Source organism: Numenius arquata, chromosome 2 (assembly GCF_964106895.1).
Source record: "Numenius arquata chromosome 2, bNumArq3.hap1.1, whole genome shotgun sequence".
In the NCBI taxonomy this organism is placed as follows: Eukaryota; Metazoa; Chordata; class Aves; order Charadriiformes; family Scolopacidae; genus Numenius; species Numenius arquata.
Window position 1 is genome coordinate 132,591,996 of NC_133577.1, and position 25,874 is coordinate 132,617,869.

The window sequence follows — 25,874 nt, forward strand, 5'->3', positions numbered from 1 at the left end:
AGCTCCGGGGGCAGGAGGCTCCCGACAACCCCCAGCTCTGCCTGGAGCTGTGGAGAACCCCCTGGAGTCAGCACCTGGGGACAGGGTGGCTTGAGACAAAGAGACCGCGGGGACAAGGAGGACCAGTGGATGCTCTGCAGCATCAGGTGGGACACTTGCTCTCCCACACAGCCCTTGGAGCTAGCGAGCCCAGGGATCCCTGAGACAAGGCGAGCAGGCAGCGCTCATGACCAAGTCATTTCGTTCGTTAGGGAAGAAAAAAATCAGTCTCCTTTTTCCAAACGAGGACCTGGTCACAGTGCCTTTGATGTCTCACAGCCAGATCGCAGCAGTCTGCTGTGTATAAAACCACACCAAAAAATGATTAAACCAGCCACGAACACCGATTTCAGCCGTTAGAAGAGATGAAGCCCGGAAGGTTCTAGAGCTGCCTCCCCACCAGAAAGGTAGAAAGAAAGCTTCAGTGGTTTTAAAGCTGGAACGTGACCAGTTTCCAGGTGACTGTGAAGCCCTGCAGGGCCACGGTCTCGACTCACCGACCAGGAGACTCCACCTCTGCTCTTCCAACGCCGGGAATAATGCCGGGGCAGCAGCCTGTCACCCCCTTGCTCTAGATGACCACCAGCACAGGTGGTTTGAGGGTGAAGTTTAAAGCCTGGGCTCGACCTCCCCAGTTATTCACAGCTCCATCTCCAACCCCCTGCACGGAACCCCCAGAACAGCCCTCCCTGCGGGTCAGCCGGGACCCCGCACCCGGCCAACCCTGCGTGAGCAGCCTCTCCACGTGCTTCTGGATGGATAAAGAAGGTCCAGAGAAAACCGTCTGTCTGAGCATCAAACACAAACTGCAAACCCCTCCTCTAACGAAACCCATCTGCACTGCGCAACAACAGCGTTATTCACAGGTGAAACAAACTGAATCTCTGCCTGAACCCCCTTCGGCACAACCACAACCTGCAACAACAACAGTTCAACAAAACCATAACCACAGCCAACAGGAATGCCGTTTGCCCTTCATTTCACAGAGGGCTGGCTTAGACACTGCAGTGGGGAACGTCCACGAGGAGCCACACGAGAGAGGAAACCCACTGTGGGATGCACGTGGTAACAGCTCATGAGAATAACTCCTCCTCATCACCAAGTACAAAGAAATGAGACTCCAAAACCAGCACGTTGACAGTGTTCCTCATTTCTCCCTGGTTGGAGATTCAGTCCTCGCTGTGCCTCATCGTTGAACCGTTTCTCCCCATGACCTTGCGATTCCAGTGCTGGTGACTACTGGTTCTCCCTTTGCTTGGGGCGCTCACATCTCATTTCATTTCTCATTATCAGCAACGAGCAGATCAAGGACGGACTCTCCTCTGCTTGAATTCTTAAGCTATCTTACAAACGTAATAACTGTATTGATTATTGCCTTTTGTCATCCACCAGCTACCAGACACAGCACTCCGTCAAGACAGACCCCAGCCGGCACCGCGCTCTTGAAACCAACTCCTACTGGAAAGCCCCGAGGAAACCCAATGCACGGTTCAGTGCACCTCTGGCTCCACCAACCAGACCTTTCAGCAGAACCTTCGCAGGAGCCCATTTGCTGTCAACCAGGAAAGATGCCTCCGATGTAACCCTGGGTGAAGGTTCAAGGACCCTCTCAAGGGGTTTCTCTCAAGAGCACACACCAACAAGCAGCGTTTGCTCCGTGACACTGTCACATGTCAAAGAGGGCTGCACACAAACCCTCACACGGCTCGCACACCGGTACTCATGTTACTCCACCTCAAACCCTTCTCTGTCTTCGCTGCAATTCTCCAGATAAAACCTGCCCGATGTTCTGCTGTTCTCCTCCTCTCCGATCCTAACTGCTCGCAGCCCCAGCCACCTGAAACCCCTGCGTTCCATTGCATCCACGGGATGGCCGTCCAGCGTCCTCACCCACACATCTTCAGATGGGACACCGGCCCCATCACAGCTTCTGGGCCAGCCATCTCCCATCCCCAGCGCTGCCCTCCCCACGGAGGTCCCTTCCCACAGCGCGCTCCCACCTGCCATCAGTCCTCACTCAGACCTGCACCTTCACAGGCGTTTCTCCCTCAGCATCATTCTCGGAGCTCCCTCCATGCGGGGCTCTCGCCCTCCCCAAACACAGCTCGTCTCAGGAGGCAGCTGCCTCCAGCAATCCTCTGACAACACCCCAAATCTGCTCCCACCCTTCCCCAAACAGCTCCCCTGCTCATCCTCACCACATTTCAACACTTCCTCCCACTGCCACCTTCTCCCTCTGGGACCCCCCACCCCCAGCACCCCAACACCTCGATTCCCGGGCAGCTCAGCCAGTCCCCACCCCGCTGGGACAGCCTTTTCGGGACCCTGATGTGAAGCCCCCCAGGCTGATGGAAGAGCTGCCCATGGCCAGGCGTCCTCTCAGCCCACACTCTCCCAAGGTCTCCACCACCGCTGCCCGTCTGCAGACGCCCTGCACCCCCTCAGCTGGAAGGAGAAGTCAGGGACCTTCACTTACACAAGCTCCATGTCCCGCAGGCCAGGTGGGAGAGGGTTCTTCCCACCAACCGAAGATCACCCCGTTTCCAGAGGAGTCACAAGTCCCCCAAATGTGACAAAGCACCAGCCGTGGCAGTTCTTCTCGGAGCGCTGGGTCCTGTTTATCCCCATCGCTCCCCCTGTCTGCGGCGCCAGGGCCCCTATCCAGTAACTGCCCGTACTCCTGTCCTCGCAAAAACCCCCCAGCACCTCCAAAGCAGTAGATAACCGAGCGCTGCCCATCTACACTGCCTGGAGAGCTTCCATCAGCATGTCACCAAACCCTTTCTCCTTTAACTCTTATTAAGCCTCCCGAGCCACATGTCAAGCAGGCCAGCTGAGGGCCACCAGCCCCAGGAGCCATTGCCCACCAAGTCCCCTCTCCCTCCCCACGGCACTTCCACAACTTGCTTCCTCTCTGGAGATGCCATAGAACGTGAATGAAGAAGGTACGCAAACAGCCACAGGTGAACACGTGCACTAAGGGTTCTGTTGCAACCACTACAGCACGGCACCAGGACCACCAGCCCAACGCCGAGGCATGAGGACACACGGCAGGGTGTGGGAGGAAGCGCTGGGCAAGTGGGTGAAGAGATGGGAAGAGCCCTTCTGACCCAACAGCCCTCTCCATCTGTCAATTCCTTCCAGCCCCCCAGAAACAAACACCTTTACCCACAACCACACACCTTTACCCACAACCACACAATGCACAGCTCCACACACCAAACACCCCTGAGCTCCAGCCACCCCAGCAGAAAGCCCCACCACCCCCTGAGCTCCAGCCGCCCCAGCAGAAAGCCCCACCATCCAGCACATCAGCCGAGTCATGGGTACCACACGCTCGTCTCCTCCTCCACTTGGGGGGCAAGAACACATCGGTGGGGCAACAGCCAGCCTGGTGGGAGTGCCACCTGCATGGGGAGGTTTCAGTAGCCGCAGCACAGGACTTTGCTGCTTCAGAAGCTCAGGAGGCCTCCATCTGGAGCGTGGAAGAGGGAGCCCCGTCTCGCTCCCACACCACAGCTAATGCAAGGAGTCAGGCTGGCGGCTGCTCCAGCCCGCAGTGAGAGCGGCATCAGCAAAAAAATGTGGAGGTAGGAAGATTAAAAGAAGATCCTTAAACTTTCTACGAAAAACTGTGGAATGAGCCCGCTTGCAGAGGAAGCCTTCTCTTATCCCTGCCTGCTGGAAGCCGCCGTACAACCTACCGTGGGGTTTCCCTGTCTCTCCAGGAGCCGGCCCAACCTCACGGGCAGCGCCATCGTCCCTCTAAGCTTCCCGGCCCCCCGGCAGCTCCGCGTCGCCTGGTTGGGAGTTTTGTTTGGGAAGCGCTTCCTCGCCCACCTCCCCCTCGCCCCTCTCGCCCGCGCCAGGGGTGGGCTGCCAACCGGGGAGCCCGCAGCCGCCCCACGGCACTGGGCAGGAGCAGCTCTCGGGGCACAAAGTCAACCCCGGGCTGGGAGAAGAGGGTTCGGAGAGACGCCCGCTCCTCCCGGGGGTCCCGGCAGAGCACGGCGCCCACGGCCCCGCGTCGCACGGCGGGACCGACGACCCGGGGTCCGGCCGCAGGGCCAGAGCCCCAGGGCCACGTTGAGGAGGTGTGACCCCGCCACCGGGCAGCCCCGGGGCCCGGCCATCGCACCCGGGCCCGACCGAGGGACTTGCGGCCCTGGGGCTGGAGCTGGCCGGGGACGCCACGGCTCCGCCGCCCCCACCGCCGGGCCACAGCCCCGCGGCCCCAGACGGGGCGAGCGGCGCCGCCGGCCGCCAGCCCGTGGCCGGGCGGGACCGGAGCCCGCCGCAGGTGGGTGCCGCCCCCGCCCCCCGCCGCCCGCACTCACCCTTGACGGCTTCGCCCCGGTTGAGCTGGATCTCGCCCTCGCCCTGCGGCGCGTAGCTCTTCACCACGATGAACTTGCGGCCGGGCACGGCGCTGTACAGCTTCCGCTTGGGCCCGCGCAGCGGGGCGGGCGCGGCGTGCGGTGCGGGCTCGGGGCCGGGGCCGGGCCCGGGGGACCCCGCCGGGCCGCCGGGGCTGTAAACGAAGACGTAGGTTACGGTGCTGATGCCCGGCAGCTCGCGGCTCGGCCCGCCGCGGCCCGCGGGCTGCGCCATGGCGGGGCCGGCGGGGACGGGGCGGGGGGCGGGAGGGGAAGGGGGGGGGGGGGGGGGGGGGGGGCCGCTCAGCGCAGCCCCGGCCGCCGCGGCGCCGCCCGGGCGCGGGCACCGGCTGCGGCTGGGGGGCCGCCGCCCGCCGCCGGCTCCATGGCGCGGCGCCGCCCGCCCCGCGCCGCGCTCCGCTCCCTCCGGCGCCGCGCCGCCGCCGCGCGCACCATGGCCCGGGGCAGGTGCCGCCGCCGGCGGCTCCTCCCCCTGCGGGCGGGGACGGCGCCGGCCCGGCCGCCTCCCGCCGCCCGCCCGCCCCCGGCCGCCTCCCGCCGCCGCCGCCGAACCCACCCGCCGCCGCCGCCGCCGCCGCGGGGCCGGGGCCGCGCACCGAACCGCCCCCTGGCGGCCGGCGGGGAAGCCGGGGCGGGGGGGGCACCGCCGGGGGGCGGCTCCGGGGGCGGGGGGGGGGGGGGGGGGACACACAGTGACGGGGAGATGGGGGGGTTCCCCGGGGAGCAGCGGGAGCGTGCGGGGAAGAGAGCCGGGGGGGCGGTTAGAGGGGGCCAATGCCCGGCGAGGCAGCGGGCGGGGGGTCAGTTCGGGGGGTGCGCGGGGGGGCGCTTTGGGGCGGTCGATGCCAGGCGAGACAGCGGAGGGGGGCAGTTTTGGGGGGGTAATGCCCGGCGAGACGCGGGGGAGGAGGGTTCCGGAGGGCAATGCCCGGGGAGGCAGCATGCAGGGGGGTGGCAGTTTGGGGGAGGGGGGCGATGCGGATCGAGACAGTGGGGGGGTGTGGAGGGTGGCAGTTTTGGGGGGGCAATGCCCGGTGAGGCAGTGGGGGGGGGGGCCGCTGGGGGGTGCACTGTTTCGGGGGCGGGGGTGCCCAGCTGCCGGTGCCGGGGCAGGGAGCGGTGTCGCGGGGGGTGACAGCGGTGCCCGCTGCACGGGGGCAGTGCCGGGGGGGGTGGGGGTGTGTGTCCCCTCTGCCCCCGCCCTGCCGGCCCCGCGCCCCGCAGTCCTCCCGCTCGCAGCCCCCCGCACACGGGGGGGGTCGGGACTGGCAGCGCCCCACGTCCCTCCCGCAGCCCCTGCAGTTTGCAGCCCCCCAGCGCCCGCGCTCCGCAGCCCCCCTGATCGGCACTCACAGCCCCTGTTGGGTGCGGACATCCCCCCCCGCCCCGCCACAGCGCCCACGCCCCCCAGGTCCGTGGGGCAGGGCACCCACAGCCCCAGTGGGGCTGCCCCCAGCCACCCTCCTGCTGCCCCCCGGGAGGGGCAGGGGCACGGCGGGGCAGGGGGTCCCCTGCTGCAGACCCTCCGCTGCCTGGTGCCGGTGCCGGAGGGGAGCAGCCGCTGCGGCAGGAGAAGCTGCCCCATCCGCGCACCCCAGAAACGGCTGTACCCCAAAGGACACTGCTCCTCGGAAAGCGGGGGGCAGCCAGGAGAAGGGACGGCGTCCCTCGGCCTGGGACAGTCTCTGCTCCCCCAGGAGCACCCTCGCCATCGGGGCGCAGCGCTCCAAGGGTGACCCAACGCCAAGACGGCCCGGGGGAGGGAGCAGGGCTTCGTGTCTCGCCCACCCCCGGGGTGCCCGAACCCCCTGTCCCACCCCCCACCCCCGGGGTGCCCGAACCGCAGGCGCCAGAGAAGGCACTGCCACAGCGGGGAGGGGGACGGGGAGGGGGACGCGCGCCATGACCTGCCCGCCTCAGCCCTGCCGCTTCAGCGCTGCAAAGTTACAGTCCCTCAAGGGAAAAAACACTTAATAAGAAATAAATAGCTACCCTTTCCTTATAATACTTGTAAATGTCACTCCAGAATCATTTTTAGTCAGCGCAGAGATATTAAAGCCCGGCTGGGGTGGCTGCAAGGCCCCGGTGTGTTTCCAGACGCAGTCACGAGGAGCTCGCAGGGAATGGAGGTGCTGCACAGAAATATCTGCCGGGTGCAGCGCGCATCCCCGACGCCGCAGCCCCCCACCCCGCTGCGCGCGATGCCCGGGGGGCACGCAGCCTCCAGCACCCAGAGGGCGGGTGGTGCACGGGGGGGGGGGAACACTGCGGCGCGGAGCTATGAACCCCCCCCAGCACCGCTGGGTGCCCGCACAGACCTGTCAGCAGGGGGGACCCCGCTCCAGCCACTTGGCTTCTCCAGGGTACCCACTACCAGCCACCAAGGCCACCGAGGAAGCCACCGCTCCCCCCTGATGCTGGCACCCTCCCGCAGCTCGATGCACCGTGGCTGGGGCGTTTTCTCAGCAACAACCTGGCATCCATCGCTTTCCGCGTGACGTTTGAAGGTGCCGCTGCTGGACCAAGAGCCGGTCCTTGCAGGGGTGACGGGAAGATGACAACAGCCCCGCGTCCCACGGCTCCTCTGGAGCAGCACCGCCGGGGAAGCGTTAATTATGTGGTTGCAACCCGGTGCCGATCTGCCATATCAATTCCGTAGCACACTCGTTTTTTAATCGTTAAGGAGTTATTAAGTCTAAATGTCTCCGAAGCCTCCATCCATTATGTCAGAGGTACATTTATAACAAGTTTTGTAATCGTTTCAAAGAATAGCACCATTTCTGTTTGCCCTCTTTGGGCAGGCTCAATTTCAATTAAAGGATGCTAATTAGCTTAATCATATTTCATGTTAATGCCTGCTTGATAGAGACCTGTGTCAGTCGTGCAGCTGCTCCAGGTTTGGGCTCCGCTCAGGGAACATTTCTACCTGTATTCCCAACCGGAAAACGTGGAAAAAGCTGCGGGGAAGGAGTTTTCTGTTCTCCATCCGTCGGGAGCGGAGCGTCTCCTGGCGCGTTTCCACACGAGCTGACAAGGTGTTTCCTCACCTCCTTTACCACCCCGGCCACGCGGCGCCTGGGGGCCCGGAGGAGCGGGTTTCGTGCTCTGCTCGGCCGAGTTCGGCTGCAGCCCGTGGGGGCTGGACGCGGGGCTCATTTCCGAGCAGCAGCCAGGGCTCCGGGGACGTTATGAATAAAACACACACAGCCACGTCCGTGTTTATTCAGCAGCCGAGGAGCTTCCTCACGTCCCCAGTGGATAATCGTGATTTCGCTGAGCGATGCCCACATCCTCATCCTCCTTCTCCTCCCCGAGACACGCGGGGCCCCCCGGGCGCCAGAGGAGAGGGCTCCCCACGAGGTGCTGGGGGTGCAGCCCAAATAAAATGCAGTCACTGCGGAAGAGGAGCAGCCCCTTCCTCTGCTGAAGGAGACCCTGCCCCTGAGGATCACGGGGCTCTTCTCTTTGCAGTGGCCGTTTATCTGGAATTCCTCCCTCCCAGCTGCATGTCGGATTCCACCGCAGGGACGGGAGAGGGACGCTGGGTGAATGAGCCCAGCGGTGGGCATCATTCAACCAAAGGACACTGGTGAGAGGAACCCTCTGGTCCGGCAGCCTCCGCAGCGGATGGAGGACATGTCCTCCCATCTCACACGCTGCCTCTGCAACCAGTGACCTTCTCCAGGAACCGCCAAGCTGACATGGGGTTTCTTTGGAGGCTTCGCCCACATGTGGTGCTCCTCCTGGTCAGGTCCTGCGGGGGGGCTGCTTGGGTTTGGGTCTCCCACAGATAAGCGCTCCAGAAACGCTGCAGTGCAAACCTGATGGCACGCCTTTGGATGACATTTCTGAGGCCTCACACCTGCTCTGCCTGGTGAAAATAACTATTTGAGATGGACTCGACTCCATGTCTCATGCTTCTTACAGATATTTTAGCCCCCGTGAGCATCCAGGCTCAACAGCACCTGGACATGGTGATGGAGACCTGACCATCTGACACAGCACCTCCACCAGAAGCAGTGTTGGGTCCTGCTACGGAGGAGCTTCCTCACGAAGAGTGGACTCGGGACTCAAAAAGCCACCGTCCTTTCTGAGGGAAGCCACAGGTCCCTTCCCCAGGCGGGGGGTAGGTTCAAACCACCACAAGTGAATGAACAAACCGTAACAGCCCCCACAATTACCTCAGACACACTGAGCAGCCCCAAACACCCAGTGCGGCTCCTTGAATTTTCCCGCGCTCTCAAGGGGCTGATCAGAAGAGAATCACTTTTTGTGAGCTGAGTTCTGGCTGAAGGATTCTTGGTGTAGGTTTAAGCAACCCTCCTTCTCTTCCTCCTTCTCCTCCACCTCCTCCTCCTTCCCCCTTCTTCAGGGAGTTCCTGCCCACCACTGTCCCAGCAGAGTGCCCGCGGTGCGAGGTGTCGGTTTTGGGGGAGCCGCGGTGGTAGGACCAGGGGCCATGGCTGATCCCAGCCCACGGGGCTGTGCCAGAGCTGTGGGAATCACCCAGGGTTTGCCTGGCCACGCTCCTGCCTGACTCCGATGAGCACACTAAGGTGTCTCACACATTATCATGAAAATATCTCTTACAGATCCTGCATTTTTCCCCTTTGAATATCAGATTTTTGTTGCTTTAGGCTACAGAAAGGTTTTTGCATGGAGAAACTTCCTGCTGTTTTAAAACGTGCTATAAGCTGATCCCCTCAGGAATGAAATGTATTTGGCAGCTTTGCAGTTAACCTGTTAGCCTTTCCTCCTAACTGTATGACTGTTAAATTGTTCCTGTCCACAAGGCTCCAATCCCAAAAGCATGCTTTTTTGCCTTTTTTTTTTTCCAGCTTATTTGTCTCTGGTGCTGGAGCTGTCTTTCACTTCGGCCATGGAAGAAAGGGTTTGTAAAGTGCTCCCCTTGCTCTGAGAACATTTATCTGCTCTCACACACACAGCTCCGCACCCACGGAGCACCTGGAGAGGACTTCTCTGAAGGAACCTTTCTGGAGGCACTGGCACCCATCGCGTGGTGGGGAGAAGCGCAGGACACGCGCCCTGCCACGGTCCCTCAGCTTTGTCCCCCAGCGAGAGCGGCCGCGGTCTCCATTGAGTCACGCTCTTTGGGGGTTTGGCAAGAGAGATTTTGCCATCGCACAAGCAGCACTAGGAATTCCACCCGGTCCTTCTGACACGGCACCGTCAGACGGAATGTGACTGACAACCAAACGCTGCTTCTCGATTATGGCACTTACTGCGTGTCCCTTGGAAGAAACGCTTTTGCTGATCCGGAGTTTCAGACTGTTACTCCAAGCCTGGCTGACAGATACGGGAACAGACTGGGTTTGGTGGAAACGATTCCAGCTCCAGCAAGAAAACAGCAGCTTTGTCGCTTCCAAAACTTTCCCAGATTCACAGAATCGAACAGAAGGGTTGAGGCTGGCAGGGACCTCCGGAGGTCGCCCCATCCCACCCCTTGCTCAAGCAGGGACACCTTCAGCCGGTGGATCCAGATGACTTTTGAACATCTCCAAGGACGGAGACTCCACAACCTTTCTGGGCAACCTGTGCCCGTGCTCTGTCAATCTCACTGTGGAAAAGTGTTTCCTGATGTTCAGAGGGAACCTCCTGCATTTCAGTTTGCCTCTGGTTGTGTCACCACTGAGGAGAGCCTGGCTCCATCCTTCTGGCACCATCCTCCTGGCACCCTCCCTGCAAGTGTTCATACACATTGATGAGATCCCCCGAGTCTTCTCCAGGCTGAACCATTCCAGCTCTCTTGGCCTTTCCTCACAGGAGAGATGCTCCAGTCCCTTTATCATCTCCATGGTCCTTCACAGGGTTCTCTCCTGTATGTCCATCTCTCTCTTGTCCTGGGGAGCCCAGCACCGGACCCAGCGCTCCCCGTGTGGCCTCACCAGTGCTGAGCGGAGGGGAAGGATCAACCCCCTCAACCTGCTGCAGACGCTTTGCCTAACGCAACCCAGGAGACCGCTCACCTTCTTTGTGGCGAGGGCACATTGATGGCTCATGCTCAACTTAGTGTCAACTAGAAGGACCCCTAGGACCTTCTCTGCAAAGCTGCTTTCCAGCAGGGTACCCCCCAGCATACATTCGGGGTCAACAGGAATTTCCCCTGGCTGTCCATCAGCTACTTAGGGAGCAATCCTGAATTCAGGAATGGGAGAGATCTTCAGGGACACTCTGTTGAGGGTATCGCCTGGGTCGGACAGATATAACGACCAAGAGACACAGGTTCTGCCCAAAATTCAGGAGGCAGTTTCTGATGCTGAGAGCTTTATGCCTCACTACTGGGGCTCCCCCCCAGCCAAAGAGGCAGAGCAGGACCCCCCCCTTTCCCCTCCCCGAGCTGGGTAACGAGGCAGACCCCGGCTGATATTCCGGGGCCGACTGCTAGTGCTCTCGCACAAAACGGTTTTCTTCCTTCCAGCTCCTAGAGCACAGCTCATTTAGCTTGCTGCTCCGTCTGCTGAGAAACTTCTGGTCTCAGATCCTCTCTGCACAGCTACATGAGAATAGCACAGTCACCTGCTAACGAGAGCCAATTAGTGGCAGATTCCCACTGCTCGGGAAAAGGAAGGCAACGGGAGAACGGGAGTCACTCGCCCTCCCTGCTCCTCCTCTGACAGCCACCAGACCAGCGCTCAGCTAATTAGCACAAGGGCCCGAGCAACGATGTAAAGCAGGAGCTGCGGAGCCCTGGGTCAGATCCCGGCATCGCTGGGAGCAGCAGGAGCTCATTGGGGATCCTCCCCGAGGGAAACGCCGTGTGGGATGATGTCAGCCACTCAGCCAGCAGCCCAACGCAAAAACCCTGGGAAGAGGAGCGTCCGTCCGAGCAGCGCTGGCAGCCCTGACCCACAAGATGCTTCAGAAGCCTGGCGTGAGAGTCTGCGGCCAAGGACACGCTGGCAACGGCCATGAAAGCTGGCCAAAGCGGCAGCTGGCAGAGGTCCTGCTGGCACCCTCCTCCCCGGGCTTCAGCGCAATGATCCGTCGGGGTGTTGAGCTGCCTCCCCTCAAGTACAAACACCTCCCCCGGCTGTGGCTGCAGCCTTACAAACGTGTCTGGAGAAGATGGAGCGGAACTGGAAACCCGAGAGAGACAATTAATTAAAAGGTTTTGTCTCCCTTTATATAATCACAGATATTGATTCACTCCTTAAAGCACTCTGTTGCATCCCTGCCAGTGGAACATCCCCAGCGGTAGCTGGATTTGTGCCTCTCCACCCTGACAGCTGAGAGTGTTCTATATCACTGGGCAGCTCCATCAGATCTTAGAGTCCTACTGAAAAGACAAAATATAGTTTTATCAGTTGACAAAGAGGATAACGGGATTTCTGAAAATTATGCCTCTAATCCTGCCTATCCCGCAAGATCACAGTCCTTAGGAATTTGGACAACCTGTCTGATAAGCCCAGCAAGTGCAGGAACAGGCAACCGCCACCAATTAACATGCACACCTCACTCTCTGGCAGGTGCTCTTCACAAAGGGGGGAGAGAACCTCAATCTGCTGAAGGCACACAAGTTCATGGTAGACAGTAACGGAAAGGAGCTGCAAGAGGATCTCCGAACCCCACACCCCCCTGGAGGATGGAGGCAAAGGTCCAGGTAGACCCTCACAAGCTGCTGCTGATCATGACAAGATATTTCAGAAATTCTGCTCTATGAAAAAAAAAAGAAAAAGCAGAGTAATTTCAGCAGTATCTCGTGGTCAGTGTTGCCCAGGAGTGAAAGAAGATGGTTAATAGGTCCCTCCCTGCTTTAGGCACTATGAACCTTCCAATCTCAGAAGGTCTGTGTCTTTGCAGCTCCCAGAGGTGGAGGAACCCACGCCATGCAGAAGGCAGGAGCTACTTGGTAAAGACAGAAATCATTTGCAAAGCCTGTGACTGCAAAACCTTCAATACTTTGGTTGCTAAGTCCTTTTGTGTGTCTCGGTCAAAACCCAGTGCCCTACACATGGCATTCGGCATCTGCTGTGTGCAACTGGTTTGGGGGTACACATTCCATTCCTCATAAACAAATGTTCACATCACAGCCTCCCTGTACGGGGCCAGACACTGAGCAGACCTAGAAGTCTAGAAGGACTTCTTCTACAAGGTTCTCTCCAGGTGCCCAGGCAGCTCCACAGAGCACCGTGACAAAGGCTGAGGTAGATCTGGTGACTCCAGCACAACCTTCTGACTCCACAACCCACAGCTTGACACCTTCTGCCTTCACTAAAATGACCTTGGAAGAACCGTTTAGATGGTACAGGCATCTGCAGCAAGAACCACGAGGAGAATGAGTTGAGACTTTGGCACTGTAGTCTGGAACGTTGGTCTTTAAGCTTTATTTGCTTAACTCATGACCATTTTTATTATTTTATTAATCAGAAGCCTGCAGCTAACTCCTTGAATTACATTAGCTCTCCCCCCCTTAGGAAAATGCTGGCACCTCTTGGCCAACTCACCCAAGAACACCTTCTTGGCCCACTTTTTGATTCTCCTTTGTGCATCTAACAGATTCTTCAACCCAAGGCACTCTCCTTGCACACCCTTCAGCTAGAGACACGTAGCCCCCCACGCCTCCGAGAAACCAGCAACGATGATCCTGAAACTGCCTTTTCCAAGCTAAATATCCCACTCTGGTGGGTTTGTTTCAAGAGCCAGCACAAAGACACCAGTATTTCTATTCCAAACACAACGGTCGTCACTCTGAGCTCTGTTAGGCAGATGCCACGGCTGGCCTGGACTAATGCCCATAGATCATTACCCTCTTTGTCCTTGCTGCTGGAGATCCAAAGTTTCCTAATGGACCCCACTCTCACACACCCCCCGGGCTCCAGCACTCACTCTCTGTCTCTGCGACGGCAGCTCTAAGTTACTTTCCAACTCGCATTCAATGGTGAATTTAAATAATTTGACCAAGTGATATTCACTCATTCTGCCCACATAGACCCTTCATCACGGGAGCAGTGGCTGGGAGACAGCCACGGTTGAGTCCAGAAGTTACTGGAACTGCTTGGAACTGTTAAAGGATTAAAATAAGGCCAAAGAACGGGGACTTGCACAGAAACGTATCCCACCCTGCCAAAACGCAGCTCAGAATGTCCCCAGGGGAGGAAAGGCAGCGTGGAAGGTCACACAGCAACTGCTCCATCGCCTGACCCAAACTCCAGAAGCAGCCCTTGGTGCGGGAGGACACGGGACGCACCTCAGGCCCAGAGAAGGCAGCAGCTTTGCACAGAATTCCCCCTGCGCCGGCAGGGCGCAGAGTGTTGTCCCGCGGCTGGGCCAGAGCCCTTCTTTTCCCCTCCTCGCAGGGCAGAGAGAGGAGCCGCTGTCTGCTGCGGCGCCGGGGAGCACCCGGGGCAGCGAGGGGGCCGTGGCCCCAGAGAGGACAGCAGAGCCCGGCCAAGAGCGTCCCAGAAACGCCACAGCCCCTGACAGCAACGTCCCTGCTCAGACACTGGCTCTGCTTAGAAAACCGCAGCTTCAAAACTTGGACGTAACGCACTTTACCAAGAACACCGGGGCCAAACCGTCCTGGTTGTGAGATGTGGAAACCAGCTCCAGCCGGGGACACGGCCTCCAGGGGACACCCAGGGTGGCTGCAGCCATCTCCTTGTGGTTCACACATCACTCGGATCCACACCTCCTGTCAGCAACCGCTCTTTCACCGAAACCGTCATCGCCCAAGACTGATCAAAGAAAACTGGTGACCCGCATGGCACAGAGGAAGAGATTTCTTCTCAAAGGACTGGTGCTTTGGGAATACTGATGTTTTCCATGACATTGTAAGACACTCAGTCCTGAAGAATTTTTTACCTGAACTCATGGTGTTGTGGATGTTTCTCCACCACATGCTGTCCCTCCAGCGAGGAGGGCTGGGTCTGCCGGGGACGCAGCCCAAGCCAGCAGAGGTGAGGAGGAGGCACCATGAGCATGCCAGCCCCACCGAGACCACGTCTGCGGCCACCGGGACCTGCCAGTTTGCATCTCCAGAAAGATGAAAGAGATCTGGAAACAGCTATGGGCCTGCTTGATATATGGAAATAATTTTTTTTTCCTTTTCCTTCTTTTATTTTCCATATTATTGTTCAGATAAAGCAAAATAAGGGAGAGCATAGAGGAGATGCTGGACATGAACACAGCTTGCTGTTCAAGCCCCGGATCAGGAGTTCAGGCATTTTGCCCAATGCCATGTCCCAGACCGCAGGGAGTCAGGTCCGTCACCCGTGTCCTGGAGACCACTCATGGACCTCTCCCGGTCCCTGGTCACTGCCTCTGCCCGAGGTACAGGGTGAAGGTAGTGCTGAATATCCATCCCAGCCCCTCGAGGCACAGCCCCTCGGTACTCGGCAGTTAAATCACCCGTCTCCTTCGTTCCCGGACGTGCACACACAGACCCTTGTGGTACGTAACGTTTGGGACCGGTGCGAGGGGACGCCACGCTCCTGGGGCTGCTGCTCAGCTCAGCCCCTGATTCCATCGCAGGGGCTGCAGGGCGAAGGGGGTCCGTCCCCGCCATGGAGAGGGGAAGGGGCAGCAGCAGCTCCGTCCGCGGGGACCGTCCCCCCGAGCACAGCCCAGCCCCGGGGGTCTGCTCGGGAAGGGACCCTCTGGCACCGCAGACGCTCAGTGCCGGTGCTGTGGGGTCTCTCACGTGTGTGACGTGGCTGAGCAGAGTCACCGCTGAGGAAGAGCGTTCATAATTGAAATTTCCCTGGAACGCAAATTAATTTTCAATTTCATTCCCTGGGAAGGAAGGATGTGTCTGTGTCAGATGCCAAATCAAGGGGATTCTTTGTGTAGGAAGCGTAATTGATTCCCATTTACTCCGCATCTGTATCTCTCAAAAAGGGAGGGTGGTGAGTCACGCGCCTGGGCAGAGCGGCGTGTTGTGCCGCCGCGAGCAGACAGGCACCTGGGAAGGGGACTATTGTCCCCACTGCTGCCACCAGAGATGTTTTGCCACCACAGAGTCTGATTCAGGATCCAGGCAGTGACACAGTTCTTGCAGAAGTGGTGGCACCAGGCAGGAGGCATCCAGAGCTCACCACGGCAGTGACACCACCTTCACATGGGACCCCAGCCCTGGCCACCACGGTCACCCAGCACTCCAAACGTTCTCAGGATCAGGAGCCATGTCCCAGCTTCTGGCAAAGTGACCCAAAGACAAGGCTGCAGACAGAGCCAGCCACAGCAGGTGGAAATGGGACCCAAAGGCTCTGGAAATGGGCCCACTGGGCTGTCCCTCATCTCCCAGTGCTCAGAGCGGCAGCGGCTGCGCAGAAGACAACACTGAGGTTTCCACCACTGCCCCTGACCAGCTGAGATCTACCAAAGGCACTGAAAGAAGCATCTGAGAGGGATGACCGTGAACAGGTCCCCTGCAGGACACGGGGTGGTGAGGCCTATTCCTTACTCAGCTCAGCAAACACAGGACTGAACAGTCCCCTCTTCCCCCGGAGGTGTGCCAGAGGCTGAGCTGGTGCCCACGGGATGAAGGCAGCCGGAGAGGAGCGGGGCCGTGGCTGCAGCTCCAGTTGGGCAGTGCCACTCGGGCTGTGCTCTGACCCCACTTCACTTACTGAAATAACCATAGCCGTTTCCAACTCGCCAACGGCCAAAGAGCACACGAGGGGTTTTGTCTGTGCAGGACTCCAGTGGGTGTGAACACGACCGGCGGCGTCCCGGGCCGTGAGCGCTCACTCCCCGTGCAGCCGGGGGGTCCGGAGCCCCACGCTGCTCCCGAGGAAGAGCATCCGCGCCGGGGGCAAACTGGCTCCTGCGCTGCAAAGTCACTCCTCAGCTCGTTTAGCACCAGCTTCGTCTTGCAGATGAGCCGCTTGATTAGAGCCGCTGAAGTCACACAGGGTGGCTTTGTTCTGGAGCGCTGTGTGACTGCTCTTAATGTCTCCGAGTCTGGGAAGTCTAACCCTAAAACGTATGCCATAAGGACAACTGACGACAAGCCGTGCACGTCGTTTGTAGCTTTGCGTGGAGGTGTGAAAGTGAAACGAGCATGAAAGTTTGCAGAAGCAAAGACAACGTGACAGCTGAAGAAAGCGAACCCCTGCAGGGGTCTAGGATGCTGAGTCAGCAGTTACAGCCAACCCCTGAACCAGAGAGCAGATCTGGCGAAGGTGGAGACCCAACTGCAGCGTCAGGAGAGAAGAGCTGAAGTCCCACTGCATGGAGCCATCCCCGCTCTGGCTTCAGTCTCGGTGCCGCTGAAGAGGGGGGCAAGTCTCATGGCAGGAAAGAATAAAGTTTGAGAAGGGGGAAATGCCACCAGACAAGGCCAATTCCAGAGCAGTCGGTCTGGTTATCCAGCACAGAGGTGACCAGGTTTGTGACACACAAGTAGACTTCATGGTGACTGATGTCCCTCCTGGTAACATCACAGACCCCATGGGATGTCTGGGCACGCTGGGGAGGATCCCGGGTTTGAGGTCTGTGAAACGAGGAGGGCGGGAGGGAGCAGCTGGAGACAACTGCTAGGGAGCTGAAGGTCAAGACCTGCATGTTAATGTTTTCTGAAGTACCCTGGGCACCATGCAGAAGGCAGATAGAGGAGCAGGGAGGTAAAATCCCACCGCATGACTGAGAAAATGGTGTGAAAAAGAAGGATGTGTTCTGATTAGAAACTGAGGAGAACTCTGAGAATATGATAGCCATGCCGCAGGGACGTACCACTTCCAAACCCCGCTGGAAGCAAGCTGCTGGGATTTAACATCAGCGAGGTTAGAGGAGAGCATTACAGCTGAAGGGATAGGAAAGGCGGCGTACGCAGACAAGCCCTGCTCTGGGATGACTCATGCTGTGGGGTGAAGCCACAAAGAGACAGGACAGAAGCTGGCAAAGTCAGATAAAAAATCATGAGGAGCAGCTGCACAAACAGAATGAAAAAGCAGAACCCCCAAACTAACGCGTACGCTCCTCTGCACAGGAGCTGGCGGCCCTAGAAACCAGACGGGAGCTGCAGAATGCCTTCAATAAAGACCTGGGCACGGGGGATGCACTGGAAGCGCGGAGGAAGACGGACACAGTAGGGAAGCGTCACACAAAGCGCTGGGGACGGCAGAGCGGGCTCCGGCAGGGAGGAGGCGAGCGCTGCAAAGATGGATTAGGCTAAATCCGATTAACGAGTTAATTGTGCCAGCAAGGACCACGGACTTGCCATGGGTCGATGCTCCAGCAGGAGACGCCTGTGGTCGGGACTACACCCTGCCGCCCAGGCAGCACGGCGATGCTGAGGACAACCAGGGAACGGCAGGGAACCCAATTTGCCCGTCAGTGTCGGGGCATGATGACAAGGTTCCATCTGTAGGCATGGCCAGCGGAGCAGCCGGGCGGGGAACAAACCGCAGGAAAATGCATTCCTGACCTCGCACTGACCAGCGAGCGTGCTGTAGCGCATAATCTTATTAATTAAGAGTCATTATTTAACAGTGACCCCAGTGCAGCTAGGTTTGTAATCTTGCTGAAGCAATGGAAGCCCATAAATCAACTGCCCTTGTGCTTGGTTTAAAGCACCGGGACTTCAAAATTCATAAAAATTAATTCTGGTAATAAGAAACTAAAAGGGACCATTAAAAGCAAAGCCCCTGCTGGTGTCCTGGAGACTGCTTCAAGACACCTTATTGGATGCTCAGACACATACCGCCTGTCAAGAAGGACTTCGGAAAGACCTAAAGGAAGCCAGCAAGACTGAAGAACAGCTGAGTAAGTCAGGCTGTAAGGAGTAAGGAACGGCAGTCAAAAAGACAAAGTTGTATTTAAATGAGAAAAAACAGAACAGATCGTGCATTATTTTGTTAAATGGGGGGAAAATGAAAAAAAAAAAAAAACAGTAAAAAAGAAGAAAATATTAAGAATAACATGTAGAAAGCCTAAAAACTGGTAACTCATTTTTCAGAAACATCAAGAACAGAAAACCTGTCAGGGACTTAAAAGACCAATAGATAACTGAGGTATAAAAGAAGTGCTCAAAGAGAATAAAGCCATGGTAGAAAAACAAAATGAAAATTGCCATCTATGTTTTCAGGAGATTGGCTAGAGATTGGCGACGACCCCACACTGGGTCTCCTCCTGGCTGACGGCGTATCGGAGACTGCATCAGCCCTGACAGGAGCCAAGAGAGTCGCCATCAGCAAAGAGGCAGTGAGAACAGTGAGAAACCACGGCGGAGTCAGGGCTGAAAGGGCTGAACCACAAACGGTGGTGCATCACCTGCTCCTCAGATCTGCTTTCGGCACCAGAACATGGCAAATGGGCCAGCAACTTATTAAAATGTATCTGTGAGAGAAATGGCACACCATTAAACCTGCCACGAGAAGCTATGTAAAGATGAAGGCTACCGTGTGGATGGACAACCTGTTGTTGTGAATCTCTGTGCAGTTCTGGTCTCTTGCCTCCAAAAGGCTGTTGCAGATCTGGAAGAGGACAAGGAACTGTGACCGGGATGAGCAGAGGGCTACAATGGCTTCTGCACAAGGAGTGACCTCCTCTAGTTGAAGATGTCCCTGCTCATGACAGGGGGTTGGACTAGATGGCCTTTAAAGGTCCCTTCCAGCCCAAACCCTTCTGTGATTCTATGATTCACAACCAAAGCATCCCCAGCCTGGGAGGAGAAAACCTGGGGGGTTTTCTCACATGGCAGAGATCTGTGAAACCAGGGGTGGGACTGAGGGGTCAATAGGGATCTGCTGTTCACAGGCAGGAACTGGACGGTGTGAAACGAAGTGGGGAGAGGGTCGGTCCACGCTAGAGAGAAGGAGGCACTTACTCACATAAGGGTAAAGAAGCTGCAAAATTTTCCCCCTGCCTGATGTTGTGGAAAGATTACATGGGCTTAAAAAGCCACAGAGCAAAGTCAAGGCAGAAACATCTCCACCAAGAGCCATCAGGTACAAAAGAAAGCAAGTCTGACCCAAGGAGGACTCAAAAGATAACACCCGACTCAAGGTGCTTCTACTGGAAGAACTCCCCTTGCAGCTCTGATGGTCACTTTTTACTTTGCAGTTCCATACTGATGTGTGGAAAAACTATACCAACTTGTACTTGCGCCAATACTGTCTGTCATTTCTGTTAATTTTGCCCTTTCCTGGTGCTTAATCCCATCTCTGTCTCCAATTCCGTAGGATAAACAAGCCCATTTTCCAGTGCCTTTGCATCCGTTAACCTTGTGGCAGGGACATGGAGTTTCAGACAAGAAGCCATTTCTCTCAGCGGAGGGACGGTGCCGCAGGACGCGATGAATGCCAACAGCAGAGACGGCTTCAAAAAGGGATTAGACAAGTTCATGGAGGACAATCCACTGCTGGTTAAAGAAAAGGATAATCCACGGGCAGGCTTTGTGCCGGGGACCCCCTCACCAGCTACGGGCAAATATGTCATGGGAGTCACCCCTGGGCACTGGCTCTATTTTGTGACTTGTCCCTGCACCCGCTGTCACTGGGGACAGGACCCGGGGCCCAAGGCCTGGTCCCAGGATGGTCGCCCCCATGTCTCCTGGCCCTACCAGCAGCCCTCCTCTGCTCTAGCTTCTGTTCATCTTTTTCTGAGCCTCTGTAACGGTGAACAGTACACACTATTTTATATAAAGTCCCACAGGATTTTGTACAACTACAGTAGCTTTTGCCTTCGTGTCACAACAGACACTGGCCATCATCTCCTGATTAACATTCCCAAACATTTCCCTCTATTGTTTCTAACAGATAAGGCAACTAGGAACTCATAGTCAAAAGTTTTGTTGTTATCTTTTACGTACAGCTTGCTTACTGTTTTATCTTATTTCTAGTTTTCCCACCCTTCAAATTATTCCTAATATTCCGATCCTCCTAAGCACCAACTTTATATCATCAGTGCAGTTCAAGAGTGCTTCTCATGTCAAGGACGCTACAGAAAACATTAAAGACCATTCACGAGACCAACACTTGATTTTTACCTCCCAACCTCCTTCCGCCCCAGCACTGCCCCGTCCAGCAGCCCACTGCTCCAGCACATTCAGATCTCTGCTTATTTCCCTTACACCTCTGCACGATGCCACGTGCTCCAGAACCAACCGTGTAACACAGGGCGTTATATCAGATGCCCACTGCTGCCCGGATGGATTAGATCTACTCTGCTCAGCTTTGCTGGGGAGCTGCACGTGTAGCACGTGTAAACCCAGGAGGGCTCAGTTTAGTGATGGCACAAAAAGATGCACATGCTCCCTAAAACCTGAATCACGGATTACAGAGATAAAGGGCAAGACACAATAAATCATTTCTATACGTTACATATGCATGTATGAAGGTGTGTGCATCTTCACAGCGCTGTAACACACAAATTCAGCTTCCATGTACTCTGGCCAGGCAGGAGGAGACTCCGTCTGTGATCCCCGTGGGACCACGAGCCGATTCCTGCCCGTGTTTCCCACGACTCTGCAGTGGGGGGGCAGTGAGGTTTGGCTGCTCCACTCCGAGCCTCCAGCTGCAGAGAACCTCTGGCGACGGAAACAGGGATGCTCTGAGAATAAGACCCTGTCCTGTCCCATCCAGACTGAGCGGGTCAGGGCTGGTGGCAGTGGGGTGGTGACACAGGCCAGGGGAGGCTGCTGCAACCCCGAGGCTTCCCAAATTAACACCATCCTCCATGGGCACCGCTCCCAGAAACACTTCTCCATGGGGTGCAGCAGTTCCCGTCTTGCCTTAACCCTTGCGGAACCACTTCCCAAAGCTCTGGGTCTCCCGTAGCATGTTTTCTCCTGCCGTCGGGCAGGGCATCACCACCCCATTGCCTTGTGCCCCCACTTCCCTGCTCCAACACCCACAGGTCCCTGCCCCAGATTTCCTTACAGCTCTTTCGCCATCCATGCATCCCCTCCTCCTCCACACCAGACTGGATCCCTGGGGTTCAGTGGCCTCTACACCTGACCACAATTCCCCAGGGGTCCTCCCACCCCGGGGATGCTCTTGCAACGCTCTGGCAGCAGCAGAGACACGTTGGGTGCTGGCACAGCCCCAGTCCCCATGGTCTGGCCCCAGGCAATGGCCACGGTACCACAAACCCACCAGCTGCCCCCCGCTTGGATGCGAGAGCTGCCTCCTTTGACAATAAACTTAGATTACATTAATTATTTCTACCTTCCTTTCTTCAAAGACAAACACACATTTGGTACCCCCCAAGTGCCCCAGCCCTCGGCGAGCTGCGGGGTTGGACCCCTGATGGGTGTCCGCAGCCCAGCTCTGTCCCCGCACACAACAGGCTGTCGCCCTGGAAGAGCCTTGCTCCCCATCTCCTGCGGCTCCCAGCACCCTCCAGGTGCCTTCACACCTTGGGAGCTCCTCACCCGCCTTCACACCTTCTCTCAAACCATCGTCTCGCCGCTGCCTTTCACGTGTCATCATTGCCCTCTCAAACACAGACACCGTCCATCATCATCTCCTGCACTGTCCTCGGCCACAGGCTCTGCAACACACTCCGGGCAGGGCAGGGGATGCTAATTGCTGTACAAATGAGGTTGTCCGATACCGTATTTATGGCAGCTCCCATGACAGGGTGATCTCTGCCACCACCCAACACGCACCTCCCCTGTGCCGGGTCTCTGCCCAGGCTCCTCGCCAGCCAGTCTCTCCCATCGACCGCAAATTGCAGAGACAAAAGGCAACAGGGAAAACTCGAGCCTGCTCACCACGCATGCCATCCCCGGGCAGCAGAAGGCACCCGGGACCCCCTCCCAGACCCCCACCTGGATAACCGCGGCGTCTGGGACAGTGCCATGGCCGGTCTGGCTGACTCGGTGCCCAGCAACGCGGCCCCGCTGTCGGCACCCCCAACCACGGCAGAGCTCCCTGCTGCAGCAGGACAGGCCACCACAGGGGACCTCGGGCACACCAGTCAGGGAGGTGGAAGCCACAGCTCCCAGAGCTACACGATCCTTATCAGTACCCTGACCCCACGCAGCAATCCCCATCCTGACGTTACCAGTGTGACCCCGGGGAGCCCACACGCTGCTTGTGGCCGGCCCGTGCCACCACGCGAGCCCTCCTGGGCCAGTGATGGCTGCGGCCGGCACCCAGCACTAACCTGCGCTTGCACCGACTCCTGCGGGCAGAGCTGTCGGGTCCCCTGCAGCGGTCACCAGGGCCACGTCCCCTCTCGGGTAAAGGCTGAGGGACAATAATTTCCCCGATGGAGGGAATTTCACCACCTCGGGGTGCACGACGAGAGCTGGTTTGCTGCGCACGGCAACGCCACAAATCGGTTTAATGCAGGAAGCGAAGCAGAATGCTGTGTTCAATTGAAAGCACATAGGGAATTTAGATAAGCAGATTATAAATATACAAACTGGAATTTAACTGAGGGGAAGACATTGCTTATCAGAAGCGGTAATTCTTCACGTAGATTGTCACCATAGTATCTATCCTTTGTCTTTGACTAAGCCTTCAGATTTTGACGCTGATAAAACCCTCCTGCAGCAGTGACTGCCACGGCTACTTCCTCACCCCAACACCCTGGACTACAAATACACAAACGGCTTCAGCCCCAGCCATTCTCCAGGCCCTTCCCCTCCCCAGGACCCCCCCACAAAGCCAGGGAGCTGGCGGATAGACGAGGCTTGCATGGGAACAGCAACGCTGGAGCCGCCACAGGTACCAGCAGTTACCTGCCAGCGCGGCTGGTATCAGCGGAGGTACACCCGCATCCCCGCGGACAAATCAGCCAGCAGCAAAATAACCGGATTTAAGGATGTCACAAAACATTACTTCACTGAAGTGCCTGAGCCGGAGAGCATGTCAGACCTTCCTCTCCACGGGGACGGTGAGCGGAGAAACACGCCGAGCTCCGCTCACTGCAGTCCTCTCTAAGTTGTTCTGCAGAATTCATTTTGGGGAAAAAAAAGGGAAACTAGAACTGCACCTTTAAGAAATGGGAGAGGAACAACACAATTTAATATATCCCAATAATAAAAACTCTGCTGGAGTACATTAGGCAACTAGAAAGGGGATCTGATTGAATTTTAGAACTGGCTCTTGAATATGTGAATCAGATTAGGAGGAAGAGCTGATGGAAAGAGTGGGATGTGCCTGGTAGTCAGCGGGCAAGAGGATCTCTAGAGCATGTAAATACCTTAAATGAAACTCTAGGAAGAAGACAAGGGGGACTGGTGGAGTTTCCATTTAAATTTCCTCTTTGTGAAGTAGTCCAAAACAACCCCCGGACGACCATAACCTGCTGTTTCACCTACAAGAGGGACTTTGAGCCATGCCCGGGGAAACGCTGGAGCAGCAGGAGAGCAGGCTCTGGCCACAGGGATGAAGAACCACAAGACACCAGAGGACAAAAGGAGCCATTTCCACAGAGCTCCAGCAGTCCCTGCACCGAGCCGGGGTCAGGCTGGAGACAGCATTGGTGCAGGGGCTGAGGATGAGGACACATCAGCGTTTACAGAGAGGGTTTTCACCTCATCCATTGGACATGCCATTCTCAGGCCCTCAAAACAATCTGAGCAACATTGTGCAAGGATCCACAAGACAAACTAACTTCTAAATTGCCACGATTCCCTCAGGCTTTCCTGTGAATGCATTTAAATACTGGTTTAAATACTCCCCGTGACCCGTCACTTCTCGGTACCAGCAGACTGGCTTTGTCTCTCCTGTCCAGGTCCCCCTGCCCCCAAAGGCTCTCCCATTCTTCCCATGCCCAAATCCCTCTCACTGCACCACCACAATCCATGGACCACACACCAGACCTGTGCCCACTCTCGGCCTTGTGTGCATGAGGGGCAGCACGGCTGGGATGCCACCACTGATGTCCCGGGCTCTGTCATTTCCCCCAGAGTAACACTGGTGTGAAGCTCTTGGGCAACCTTGTCCTTCTACAATCCTATGAAACAGCAGAAGCTCTATAACGCCGTGCCCACGCACTCTACTGCTGGAGGACACGTCCTTCAGCTGCTCTCAGGGCAGGCACCCACAGCCTTGTTAGAAAAGGACGAAGATGTCTTCCAGGACACCATGGAGAACGACAAGCAAAGGCTGCAGCTAAGAGAAGCTTGGTAAAATTGAGAAGAGAATGGAGAGCCTCAGCGGCAAGAAATGATCTAGAAGAGAAGACACGATGCCAGCATGTGGGGTGAGCAAAATCTCCCCAACATGGGAAGTCTTGTCTCACATGCACGTGTTTCAGTAACGAGGGCTTTTGTCGCCAGAGGAAGCAGAGAGCCTATGCTGAGATGAAGGCTGAAAATGGCTCCTAAAATTTCAGGTGAGATGACTGTAGTCACCTAATCTAACCTTCCTCTAGCGGAGACCACAGAAATTGCCTTCAGAACGATGCTCCCTGGCTAGAGCATGGCACCCCCTCGTCCCTGTGCTAGTCCTCCACCACACAGCTGGAGAATAGCAGTAGTTCTGGTATCTCCCTTCCAACGTGTCTCCAAATTCCTCTTGAAAACACAGCCAGCACGTCAGGACACAGAAGTCAGCGGTGCCCAACCAGTGCTCTGTGCAGAAACTGCTGCTCCTGCTCGCTGCTCCTTGCCAGGCCTGGCTCACACTGGGGAGGGCTGGGCTGGGGTTCTGCTGTGAATGACAACGGCTCCTTTTCCTGAACTGTGCGAGCAGAGGAGTCTTCTCCCAAGCCCGCTGCTTCCAACCCTGAGCTCTGTAAGTGCAGGGGATCCTCCCGTGAGCCAGGCATGGAGGCTGATGTCCCACCACACAGCGCTCTTTCTCGTTGAAGAGAAGTTCAGAGCCATCCTCGCTCTCAGCACAAGGCTCAGGAGATCCTTCTGTATGTAAAATAATTTACAGCCCACTCAGTTGTTCAAAAAGAGAAGTACAGGCTCCCAGTCCCCACCAGCTTAGCAGTCCTTCGAACCCTGGTAGCAACTGGTACCAGGTTCTTCCAGGAAAAAAACAAAACATCAGGTGGATCATCCATTGGGGAAGTTTATTCCTAACTTCTCCTGGAGGGAAGCTGGTCTGTGCCTAAAGAGGGATTTCAAATCTCTTCCTAAATTGGCGGATATACTCACCTGCAGCTTCCTCTTTCTTGCTGGATGACTCTGGTCTGAGACCCCAAAGTGACCTAGTGTGCCCACGTGCGTGATTCACTGCTGGGAGAGGAGTTCTGGTCTCTTTCTCTCAAGAGACACAACAGGTTGGGAGTGGGAGGACTCAGAAAGAAGCAGCTGAAGATCTGGGAAGGCCCCTGTGTGAGAAGGCAGTGAGAAGACAAGGACTGGGAAACTGTGGCAGTGGGAAAACCTCGCAACGGAAATTAAAGCAGACGGGGAAAAGCTCTTCAGGCTCTCAGAAAAAAAGGACACAGACAAAAGAGATGAGGTGCTATGTGCTGAGAGTGGTAGAAAGATAGTTGAAAAATTAAATTAATGCTTTGCCTTGGTTTTTGATAGAAATGTAACGCAAAGGTTGGCTGGCTAATGGG

General features: G+C 56.9%; 1 protein-coding gene across 1 annotated transcript in view; it reads right to left on the minus strand.

Moving 5' to 3' along the window:
* The window catches only part of SHANK3 (SH3 and multiple ankyrin repeat domains 3), a 352,413-nt gene that overhangs the window by 195,135 nt on the left and 131,404 nt on the right, over positions 1-25,874 (minus strand). The window contains exon 12 of the mRNA XM_074166270.1: positions 4,377-4,570. Coding sequence (XP_074022371.1) covers positions 4,377-4,570 — 194 coding nt within the window. The remainder of the gene's footprint in view (positions 1-4,376; positions 4,571-25,874) is intronic.